The sequence below is a fragment of the Myotis yumanensis genome, unplaced genomic scaffold, assembly GCF_028538775.1.
Source record: "Myotis yumanensis isolate MYYU_CA2020_CCGP unplaced genomic scaffold, mMyoYum1.0.hap1 SCAF_16, whole genome shotgun sequence".
NCBI lineage: Eukaryota > Metazoa > Chordata > Mammalia > Chiroptera > Vespertilionidae > Myotis > Myotis yumanensis.
The window spans coordinates 30,461,528-30,474,058 of record NW_027223767.1 but is presented as its reverse complement, the minus strand read 5'-3'; the positions used below and the strand labels follow the sequence as shown (position 1 = coordinate 30,474,058).

The window sequence follows — 12,531 nt, the reverse complement described above, 5'->3', positions numbered from 1 at the left end:
GAGAATGGGTCCGGTCAGAAGAAGCAGAGGAAGGAAAGATTAAGTGAAAGATTTTGTCAGGTGGTTGGGGTCAGGGTTGGGAGGATCCCTTCATTTGGTGGCATTAGCACATGCCCATGGTAATTGGCCAGTATCTTTTCTGTTGATGTTTGCAATGCTGGGAATATTGGTGGGCAGATCAGAAGAGAGAGGAAGCTCCGTGAAGGCAGGAGGAGGGTGTGCTGAGAACAAAGGAGGCTGCAGAGCCCTGCTCTTCGATAACTAGGCTGCCCTGGGCGTGTCGGGACTGGCTCAGAGGGGACAGGGGCCTTGCTGCCCGTTCTTTGGCAAACTGGAGGGCTGAGAGGAATTTGGTTAGGATGGCAAGAGAATTCCAACTTTGTCATAGCAGAAGTGGAGTGAACTCTTTCTTTTTACCTAGAAAAGAACAGATTTAGTTAGGGGAAGACATCAGAAGTTGAAACACTGCCACAAGGAAGAACAGTCAGCCTTGTTCCTCTCCTGGCTCTGGAGGGACAGGGCCTGGTCACTAAATGGCTGAATCGGGGTCAGCGTGAGGTAGAATGCTCATGTGTCTCTCTGCATGGTATGGTTTGTCCTAGACAGACTCACTGGCTACGGTCACCTTCCCAACTCAGCACTGCCATCCACAGCCCTGGATCAGAGAAACGGGCACTCATCACACCTCTGCAATCCTCCAGAAGTCTTACAAAGTCAAACAGGCATCCAGATGTGATTTATGAATTTATTATATCTTTGTGTTATTCTCTGAGGTCAGAGACCGTGCACATTTATAAGCTTCCACAGCATTAATAAGTCAACCGTTTTCAAAGCACAACATGTATAAAAAGGCACACATTGTAACTTCACCAGTAATTTTTAAGAGCACATCTGCCATCAGCAATCACGCCGGTCATGGGTTTGTGTTCCTACTGCCTCAGGAGGATCCGGATTGGGTCGGGATTCCTCTAGACGTGAGCAGTGCTGGGATTGGAGCGCTTCCTCTCCCTCTCCCTTTGTGTGTTCCCTCATCCTTTGATTCTGGAATGTATGTCCAAGGGATTACGGTAAGCAGGAACAGACGCTGCACCACTTTTGTGTGCAGCACAGGGTCCTGAGTGTGCAGAGTGGGGAGGATTAGGAAGGAGTGGGGCACCAGGATGCATTCTGGGATGTGTCTTGTACACGTAGGGAGACTACCTTCTCACCCCATTGAAGTAACAAATGAACAATTTCAAAATAATAAGGGCACATTATGTGTATAATTTTAAGCAGGAACGCAGTGACATCGTCTCCTCTGGCACACTGGGAAGGAAGACTGTTCAGAACTCCTGCGTATAATACTTGCTCGGAGAATATGAGTTACTTTTGGAAGTTGTACACGTTTCTTTAGGGAGCAGTGGCATTGCTGCCTTCCCTCCACCGTCCGCCTGCCTTTGGTCACAGGGACAGATGAGTACAGCTCGGGCATATCTTGGAGGTGCGGGGGTTTCTGGCCAGAGTCGGGGGAGTGTAGCATTCTGGGGGACAGCAGTCCATTTCCCTCAGAATCCCAGATGCTGCAAGCTACTGACCTAGCAAATCCAAGCCCCACACAGATCCTCTGCAGGTTCAGTATGCTCTACAAGGTTTGCCCAGGTAACAGCGTGGAAGATGCTGGTCTGTGTTGCAGTCGGTGAGGAGGGACTGTGGAGCTGAAGGAAACATTGGGTGTACACGAATGGGGCTGCATTATTCCACACGTACACCACCGTCATTCAGGACAGTTTCAACCTCACCTGCACTAAAGTGGTCACATTTCACAGCCAAATAGACTATGCATACTTTAAGTCTCTTCAGGAGAATCACATATAAATAAGCCAAATCCTAACACACACACACACACACTGTCTTTATGGAAAATGGCTGCTAATCCATGATCACTTTTCCCCCCAGAAACAGGTTTTATGATAATATAGTAAAAATATTAAATTAGAAAATGCCTTACTAAGGGTTATAAAACCTTACTACACTAGAGATAGGTAATTATCCCCTCTACAGCCTAAATGACAGTTTAAAAGAAATAAAAATGTTAGTGCTCATTACTTGCTTTTGTAGGTTGCAATAAAGGGTAAGTTAAATTTTAATTCAAGGAAGAGCCCCTGCTATCGACCTTCTACCTCAGGTCCAAGTCCTGTTAATTACTCTGTAGGTTATTCTCCTGCATGAGACCAACATTAATACATTTTCTACAGTGGACATTCCCACTGGCCATTGAGGCCAAGAGTGTGGGGGAAGGGAATACAAAGGGGGAAGGCATTTCAGCTCAGTGATTCAACTCTTGATTCTTAATGTGGGAGAGAGCAGGAATTATGTTTTTTTTTTTTTTTAAAAAAAAAAGTTCATCATGCATAGCTTTAAGAGAACCTCCAGTATTAAAGTACAGCTGCCCAGAGAATCAGGTGAAGACGAGGTTAACCTGAGGATTGATAGCTGAGCTTGTGGCTAAATCCTGGTCAGTGGGGATGCTGCAGGCACAGGCCCTTGCAGCAGAAGGCAGCCTGGCCCTCGGTCCCATGGTGACTTTTTGGTACCTACTTTTATTTTTAGCTTTGTTTTCCTTGGGATGGGGCAGGGGGTGTGGACACATCCTGTTTCTTTTCAGATGCTTCTACCTTTCCCTACGCAGTGGCACCAGACTAGCACCTGTCTGGGTTTGGGGCAGAGCTCAGTGCACCCACATGTCAGTCTTCATGCTGGGGTGTGCAGAGACTTCCCCAGGGAAAGTACACACAGAGTGTCCAGCAATCCAAATGTGCACTCGTCCCTGAAGCACATCTGTCTGTGAGTGCGCCTTTGGGTGGGCCTGGCCCAGCTGTCCTCTGCCCACCTGGCACCAGCCCACCACGAGTCCCTCCTTGGTCTGACCTGGGAGGTTGCCCTGCAGTGTGCACCACACAAAAGGGACACTCAGACTATAGGTGCAGGGATTGCCAATGGCAGTGACTAAGGGCTAGGTAACAAGTCCCTGCAGGGCCTTTATTTTTAACAAAACTGCAGGAGAAGTTGATTGAGTTGTCAGCTGGTAGACCATTAAAACAGACTTTTGGTGGCAGATCACTATATGATTGGGGGGGGGGGGGCATATAATTCAGAAAGAATTAAAAGAAATGAGTGATGTTGCTCTAACAAAATTCTCCCATTCCCGCCTACTTGTTAATGTGACAGGGTCTCTCAGTACTTAATCTACAAAACTACAAACAGGAACAGGGTCGATGCTGAACCCTCTCCTTCCAGCAACAAATAAATCTCAGTCATGGAGACATGAACGGAGGGGAAGCCTCTTCTGTGTCATCAAGAGATGCATTTCCAAAAAGGAACACTTGTGCACTGCTGGTGGGAATGCAGACTGGTGCAGCCACTATGGAAGGCAGTATGGAGGTTCCTCAAAAAATTGGAAATGGAACTCCCATTTGACCCTGTGATCCCACTTCTAGGAATATATCCCAAGAAACCAGAAACACCAATCAGAAAGGATATATGTACCCAGATGTTCATAGCAGCACAATTCACCATAGCTAAGATCTGGAAACAGCCTAAATGCCCATCAGTAGATGAATGGATTAGAAAACTGTGGTACATCTACACGATGGAATACTATGCTGCTGTTAAAAAGAAGGAACTCCTACCATTTGCAACATCATGGATGGAACTGGAGAGCATTATGCTAAGTGAAACAAGCCAGTCAATGAAGGAAAAATACCACATGATCTCACTCTTTCATGGATAATTAAGACCATTACAAACTTTTGAACAATAATAAATACAGTGGCAGAGCTGCCTCAAACTGACTGTCGGACTGCAGTGGGAAGGCCAGGGAGGGTTGGGGGACAGGAGGGAGGGGAGTAAGAGATCAACCGAAGGACTTGTATGCATCCATATAACCATAACTAATGGACATAAGACACTGGGGGGTAAGGGAGGGCAGGGGCTTGTCAAGGGCGGGGGGGAAAAAAGGACACTTATGTAATACCCTTTGTAATACTTTAAGCGAAAAAAAAATAAAATAAAATAAAAAATAAAAATATAAAAAATTCAAAAAGAGATGCATTTCCAGTAATGTTTTACTTATTTATGTACATTAAGTTTCTACCAAAAGTATAATACACTTTGTTATATTGTTATATATGAATGTGTCCTAATAGTAATAATAACACAATCCAAAAATAATTTTTTTAAATTAATTAGAACCTTACAGTCGCAAGAAATTAAAATATTTTTATTTCAACTTTTTAAATTTCAAAAAATATTTCAATTTACATATTTATTTTTGTGGCCAAGAAATATGATAGGGTGATCAATAAAAGACTTTCAAGCATAAAACAATTAGGACCAAAATCTCTAGGGAAAAGTCAAATGGAAATACACATTTAAAAAGAAAAATGCTGTAATATTTCCAAATTAAAGGGTTTGTTTATGTGTTATTTAAATGAGTGGTGATGGGTAGCAAGTCAGTGTGACATATAGAGTCCATTGGGTGTATTACAAAAGGGATGTGATTTTTATTTTAAAAATTAATGTTCACAATATTCTGATAATTGTATCCTTTGTGATTATTAAATTTATAGAAAACATTTATATGTAAACTTGAAAATGTATGAGGGTTTTGTCAAATTCTGTTGGGGTGTAGAAAAGCTGTTGGACCAGGGCCTGAGGCCCCACCGGTACTGATCGGGATCCGAAGGTGGGAGGGAGGCCCAGCCACGTGTAGCCTGTGCAAGGTCCAGGGGAAAGGAGGGGCTGGATCTTCATCCTGGTGGTGCTCCTGGACCTGGGGAGGGAGCCAGGGCTGGGGAGGGAAATGCAGAGGAGACCAGGAGGAGGGAGCAGAGAGGTTGGGTAGGAGCTGTCACATATTCCTGGTCAGAGATGGTAAGGCCTTGAGGAGCAGGGAGCTTGAGATGCTTTGAAGGCACAAACGGTCCCTGATTGGTGGGTGAGGGAGACATGGAATTGTAATTCCTTGGGGAGTTTTAGATTGGAATAACCCCTTGCTCATATTCTCCCTCTCTCTGTAAAAAGATTTTAAGAATCCAGAGCACTCCACTTTCCAAGTTGCTTTGCCATGAACAGCCTTGTCTGTTTGTCAGCTTTGCCCACCTGAGTGTGAACCGATGTTCAATCAAAACATGGGTTTCAGCATTGCATTCTCTGCCTGCCTCTCGAATCCTGCTGGGATGGTAACTGCTGCCCCAGCCCAGGTGCTTCTCTGTTGCCGTGGCGCTGAGTGGAAGCATTTGCTGGTGGTAATGATGGGTCAGATGTGGCAGGCTGGGGAGGTGGGGAGGGTACTATTGCGAAGGCTGAATAGCATATGCCTCTGCATTTCCCTCTCGTCCGATGCTGCAACCTTAAACTCACACTTTCCTATTTGTCGTGGAGGCTCTCCCCTCCGTGCCACTTGATTTTTTGTGAAATGGCAAGAGAGACATGTACTTACTGACAGGCAGGCCATCGCATGATGAGGGCAGCCTGGTCAGGGTCTTGCTGTCGTTTCTGCAATGGAGCTGATGATTTGGAAGCAACTGGAAGTGAGGCTGCTGCCTCAAATTTGCATTTAGCATGAAGCTGCCTTCCACTTCCTAGGCTGGTGTCGGGCTGGCCAGGGAAGGCAGAAACAAAAGAGATGATGGAGCTCAGAGTGAACCTGCCTCCTTTGTCTGGAGGCCTGGGCTGGTCCAGTGTTCAGGGTGAGGGTAGCAGCAAGTTCTTGCCTCGATTTCCTGCACCAGTATTGGAGAGCGACTGTTCTCTGGCCTGACTTTCCAGGTCTGCCCTTGTAGTGCTCAGAACCATAAGGTTCGTTGACATTCTCGGCTTCTGTGGTTTCTTTTTAAAGATTTTTTTTTTTTAAAGCTTTAATATGCTATTTTTATTGCTGGATTTTCTAATTATAGACCTCTATTCCTACCACAACTATAGTGGGATAACTTAAAAAACGGACAAATACGTTTTTATGTTAAAATCTTGCTGAACCAAGAAAGCTGTTTGAAGGGTGGTGGTTTGGGGTGGGGGGGTTGTTTGCTTTATTTTGAAGGTCAGATTTGCTGATGATGATGACTCTCAGATAATGAAAGCACTTTTAAAAGCCTGTTTTCTTAACAAGAAGAACAGGCTACATTTGGGGTTAGATCTTGAAAGTATAGAACAGAGCAGGCACAGCTTTCTTCTGGGGCTGTTTACTCCCTGGCCGGGAGCCTTAGCCCGTGCCAACTCATTCCCCTTCCCTGAGAGTTAGTGGCCATGTATCCCCTGCCTCCATTGGCCATGTCCTCCACAGGCCACCTCCGGAGTGGATCTGACCTGTGTGGACCTTCGTGGTTCCTCTCTCTCTGCCCACAGGGGAAAGTGTTCTGGAGTTTCTGCCATAAAGATAGGAGAGGTCCTTGTCTTTTTGAGACTTTCCAGGCCTTAACACATGACTAGCTGAATAGTTGTGTGTATGTTGTATTTGAAACAGAGGTTAGACATCGTTTACTTTATTTCCAGCGACTCAAGACCTTGGCGTGTTGTGGCTCTCATAACGTCAAATCCCAATTTTAGAAATAATAAATTAGGCAATCGAATTATTTATTAGATTGAGAACAGGGGAGCGGGAAGCACCTTGGTCCTACTGAATGGCTGCACATGTGACAGTAATTGGAATCTAGTTGCTGGGTCATTTTCATTGTTTTTCAAGTACTGCCAAGTCCAAGAAAATGTATGAAAACTAAATTATATCCCTACATCCCATGTCTGATTGAATCCTCCTCATCGTGTGGCAGTCTCATACATCCTATTAAAATATTCAATCTTGTTTTCTTACTTGAAGAGCCTGTCTGTAAAGGGCAAACTTACAGAAAACTCATTCCCTGGAGATGGGGGATGCAGCCACACTGGACCGTTTACATATCTCACTATTCGATTGGCTTCTAGTTTCTCCCTCTCTTTGTATTTGTGAATAAGAGCTGTGGGATGCATTTTTAATTACATGGCTGTGGTTTCAGTTGAACAAACGGATTGGGGTATTTCCCAGCTCCTTAGTTCTTTTTTTAACCTTGGAAAGTTAACCAATGTGTTAACCAATTTGTTTTGTTTGTCTTCTAGGACAGAGTTATATCGATCTCTTTTTGGCCAACTCAACCCTCCAGAAGAAGGCCACGGGGATTGACAGCACCCATCTCTCTTGCTGCAAGGCCTTGAGGGTGGCCTCCAGCCCGGCGGCGCCTTGGCCAGGTCGGCTGCTCATCCAGCCCCAAGTGGAGGAACCCACTGGCCTATGGGGTCGAGTGAGTCAGGGACTTCCTGGGAAGGTGTGCTGTTCAGAACACACGCCTAACCAAGTCCCAGGATGCCTGGAATCACCTGTCTCTGTCTCTGGCACTTCCATGTGCAAAGCGCCCTTCCCCCGTGTCCTTGAGCCGCCACAAATAAAGAGCGTTGTTACTGGCCATGTGGTTTCTTGAGCAGCACGAAGTGAGGTCTGATTTAGAGCTCTAGCAAGTCATGTGCCTCTTACCACATAGAGCTTCACAGGAGGAATCATTTGGGGGGATGCTGCTTTCTGGGTGGACAATGTTTAGCAGTTGATTGTGGCTCTTAGGAGCAGGGAACCTCTAAGTTATGCCCTGGAGACTTTGTCACTTGGGAGTATTTGCATTTGTTGCTGAATACAAATCTCTGACTTGTTCTTTCTTTTCCACCCATAAAGATTCTTCCAGCGTCCTTTTCCATTCTCACCATTCCTAAATCACTTCATTGAGACCTGCTCTGGTGTAAATCTAGCAGGAGGAAATGATTCACTTGTTTTTCATCCAGAGTCACAAGCTGGAAATGAAATCCCCATAAGGGGGATTTATTGGCCTGCTGTGGTCAATATGCAATGAAGATTATCTTGCATAAGTAATGTGTGCCGACCAGCGGACCACACTGACCATCTCCGTGCCTTGCCCAAATCTTTATTTAAAGCTACGGAATTAGAGGAGAAATGTTGCATCCAGGCAACTGAGTGCAGTTGTCGTCAATAACTAGTCATTGTTTTTAAAGTCGGATTTTCATGTGGTTTTAAAATGTCAAAACCAAGTGACAGATTTCTGTGTCCCTGAATCCCACGTATCATGGGCTTAGCGTCTGGAGATCGTGTGCCCAAAGGTTGGCCCCAGTGCAGTTGGTCCTGAGTGTAATTCACTTCCATTTCGTGAGCATCGGTGTCTGCTGAGCTCAGGATGGGGCACGTGGCGGGAGGAGGGTTTTTCCATCTCACATTAATTGGACCCTGGAATGTGGTGATTTGTTTTTCTTGTCTCAGTAGTTACCTCTTGGGCTTGACTATCAGGGAAATGTTTAATTTTCAATGTGTCTCCAGTTACCCAGGAGATCAATCAGCAGAAATAGGAGAGTTTCCCTACAACTACTCTCTTCAAAATGATCACTTAAAAAAATATAGGACATGCAAGCTTGTCTGTCTAGCCTGAGGATTCACGTGGGAACAGCCAGGAAGTGGCTCCTCGTATCGGACTTCAGTGAGCTTCATGCTATAACCCATATTTCCTAAAAAGATAGAACCTTCGTCATCATCGCTCTTTATTTGGTGAAGAAAAAGATTTAAACAGGTACTTCAAAATATTTGGAGTCCAACCTGTTTAATTAAAATGAGTTAAAATCAGGAGAAATGAGAAAGAACGGACAGCATTTTCAGTAAAGGGAGGCTTGCATTTTAAAATTCAGAAGACCACCCTCCTTCCAGCCAAGAATAAATTGGAAACTATTTTAATTGACACGGATACTGCAATTCAACTGTTACTAGAAAGACAGATTAGTTGATCGATTTGCATTTTAATAAAACTAATACTTTACATTTTGGTAGCTAATGCTGATTTTTAAATGAGTTGAGAATTGTTATCAGGAGTTTCAATCCAGAGCCCTTTCTCAGTGTTGACTGAAGCATTCCTCCCTTTTGTGAGGAGTTTGCTTATTTTCTTTTTGCCCAGCACGACACTCAGAAACCACAGACCTTGAAGTCCTCCCAGTACAGTGAGGTGGCAAGCCAGCGAGCTGGCCACAGTGGACATAGGGAGTGCCCACCCAGCCTAGGTTCACACTCAAGACCGGCCTCTCCCTTCAGGATAGAGAAGAGAAGGCTGGTTGCTTGTCCTCATTTATTTTATGTTAAAAATTAGTTACAGAAGCCTGACCAGTGTGGCTCAGTGGTTGACTGTGCACCTATGAACCAGGAGGTTCTGGTTTAATACCTGGGTTGTGGGCTCAATCCCCAGTGTGAGCCGTGCAGTTGGCAGCCGATCAATGATTCTCTCTCATCATTGATCTTTCTCTCCCTCTCGCTCTCCTCTGAAATCAATAAAAATATGTTTAAAAAAATAATTATAGAGAAGTAGAAGGAACAAGTAGAAATAAGACTGGGCTATAATCCGCCACCCAGACACACCCACTTCTCGTTACTGACACTTAGTGCTTCACAGCCTCTTCCCTGTGCAGGTGCCATCACACCAGGGAACCCGTCTCCCCGAGCAGAGGGGGTGGGGGACTTGGTTTTTACTTTTGGACAGTTCAAAATGTTGTACTTACCCTTTAAAAACAATAAAAGCAAAACACCCACACAGCCAAGCACCATCTCCCCCTCCACCTTATACACACACAGCACCAATTGAGAACCAGTGGTATACAGTATATTCTGCATTTTAATATTAAGAGTACAGTAAAAGATTACTTTCATGTTTTTGCAGATATCACAAGTATTTTCATTGCTAACTAGTAATTCCATTTGGGGCATGTATCTTCAGTGCTTAACCAAATCCCCTGTTGTTGAGCATGTAAATTGTTCATTATTTGCTATTATGAATAATGTTACCGTTAAATATTTGAGCAAAAAGCTTGTTTATTGTCTTTTAAGATTATTTTTCTTGGCATATATTTTTAGAAGTAAAGGGAAACAAGTGAAAGAATCTGAGTATTTTGAAGGCTCTTGGAACACATCATGGGGGCTTGTTCCTGTCTCACTTGCTTTAGGCGGGGCTCAGAGGCAGAGTGGAGATTGGCCCCGGAGTCTGATCCTGGGGTTTATTTCTTGCTCCCCAGGGAACCCTTCAAATCAGCAGCATCCTCTGGGAGGATTAAAGAGCTACTGCCTGTAATGTGCTTTGGATGCTCCCATGAAAGATGGATAAATAGAAAGCGACACCATATCTCCGCACCTCCGCCGCCCCCCCCCCGCCCCCCCATCTTTTTTTCCGGCTGCTAGATCCACTTTCTTCTCTGGCTTTCATTCTCCTGGGGATCTTTCAGGAGGGTGTCCTTCCTGCAGCTGCTCTGTACTGTTTTGGGTGTGTAGCCATTCTCTCCAGAGTCACATCCAAGACCGCTTATTGCGAATCGTAGGGAAACCCTGGAAGCCAGCAGGGCACCAGGGCAGACCACCGCCAGCCCATCCAGCAACAGACTCTGCATCCGTCTCCAGTTGAGAAAAGTAGGTTCTTCATAGACGTTGAGTTTCCTGGTCTCCACGTGCATTGCTAAGACCTCTCCGAGATGACTGCCTCTTCACTGCTTCATCCCAAAGGAGCTGAGTCCGAGGGCTCGGAATGAATCCAAATGTGACATTCGTCATAAGCCTTGGGACCATTTCCCAGGACATAGCAGTCACTCCCTGTGTGGAGTGTGTTGATGCCAAGATCCTTGTCTGCCTGGGCTAGATTCACAAACAAGGCAGCCACATGTCTCAGCAAAACTACAGACCGTAGAGGCAGTGTGTCCTGGAGGAGCCCGAGGCTGCCCTGCTGCTGACACCCTGACGGTCCCACCCTGTGCACTTGCATTTAACAAAGACAAGTACAAGCAGTGAGCTTTGTCTAAAGTGAATGAACCCTATTTTCTGCACTTGAATTTGTTTTTACTTTTTAAATGTATGTATGTGTCTGTGTATTGGGGGCAACTGTGCTGAATAAATTAAGCTTGCCTTAGTCATTCTTTTTTTAAATGTTATCTACCTTATTTTCTTTCCATCTTTTTTTTACTTTCTCTGTCTTCATAACACTTCAAAGGGAATTGCCAGTAATTTGGTAAGTTCATTAACTAATTCTCTCTTAAGTCCAGGGGATCCATTACCGCCCAGCTGCTGTGCATGCATCCATTCCTCCCACCACTCGTGATGAGTCATCGCCTGCCCTCGTCTGCAGAGGAGAGGGATGGCAAAGCTGCAGTGAGTCTGCCTGATCTAACTTTTGTTTTTCTTGTTTATCTATAGATTTCCTTGACCCTGCCTTTCTTGCCCATGGTTGGGGTCTGCCAATAGGGTCATTGCCCTGGCAGCATTTATATTCCTGAGAGGTTTGTTTGGTTTATTTTCCCTGGATGAGGGTTCTCAGTTCATTTGTTGAGGTCAAGGACACTGAATTCTCAGAAAAGAAACTTTAAAAGAACATTAAAAAAAAAAAAGCAATCCCACATCACTGATAGGGTAGAAAAGAATATAAGGTTCCCAATAGACTATGACAGTAACACATAAAGGTTCCTGCCGGCCCTCCTCCCACCCCATCTTCCCCTTTATGACTCAATTGGAAATGAGCTCAGTCTGCTCTGGGCCGGCAGGCTGCCCATCAAGTCACATGGGGCTGGCTGCTTCCTCCTCTCTAGTCTGCCTTCCCCAGGGTGGGTGGGGGCTGTATTTATTTAGGGGCCATGTTACTTGGGGGCACATAGCTGGTTTTGGAACAGTTATATGTGATGTTTTGAACCCAGGACAGATATGAATGAAAGATGCAGTGGGGAGAAATCTGGACTAGAAATAAAAATTGCTAGGATGTGTCCTTGAGGAAGTCTTTTGACCTTTGGCCTCAGGGTCCTCACCGTAGTATGAGGCCCTACTAAGTTGGCTTCTGAGGCCTTCCTAATCTAAAGCTGCTGCTTCTAAGTAAAGGCAGCATGGTAGATATGGGTTTAGCACAGGGGCCAGCATGTTTTTTCACATCCATTTATTCAGATAGTGATTGATCTACTGTGTGCCAAGCCCTGGTGGAGGCTTAGCAAAGGGACTATATTGGCAGGTCACACAGACGGGGGAGGGGGGGGTCTCTGCTCTCTTCTGTAGAGTTCTGCATTCTCTAGTTTGGGTCTGATTGCACCCACTAGAGGTGCCTCTCTATTAATCCTGTTTGTCTTCCTGGAAGCCCAGGCTCTGAACCCTTTCTGGGCTTGGGATCAAGTTCCCAAGGTTTGGTTCCCCAAGGTGAGAGGTCAGCCTGGCCAGGGGCTCCTGGGCGCTTCTTCCTGGGCTCCAAAGTTGGCCTCTGCGTGCCCAGCCTCCGGGACTGCCAGGTGCATCCACATGCAGGTGTGGCTGACACGCAGGGGGAAGCAGTCAGCCTGCTGCTCTGGTGTCTGCCTCCCCTCGAGAGGGCAGCTCTGAACCTGAGGGACTCCTTCATCCTGGAGGCCTGCTGCCTCCCGCTCTCCTGTGGGTCCCTGGGAGCCTGGGGAAGCCTCCAATGCTAGAGCTTC

The 12,531-nt window shown here is 45.6% G+C and overlaps 1 protein-coding gene across 2 annotated transcripts in view; it reads left to right on the top strand.

The window, feature by feature from the left end:
• Positions 1–7,467, top strand: part of AATF (apoptosis antagonizing transcription factor) — an 88,555-nt gene extending 81,088 nt beyond the window's left edge. Inside the window, exon 12 of one of the 2 annotated variants that reach the window (XM_070393743.1) lies at positions 7,126–7,467. In XM_070393743.1, the coding sequence (XP_070249844.1) occupies positions 7,126–7,189 (64 nt within the window). In that variant the 3' untranslated portion in view covers positions 7,190–7,467. Of the gene's footprint in view, positions 1–3,207; positions 3,534–7,125 lie in introns of those variants that run through there. The other variant, XM_070393742.1, reaches the window with a different exon arrangement.
• The last annotated feature ends 5,064 nt before the right edge of the window (positions 7,468–12,531 follow it).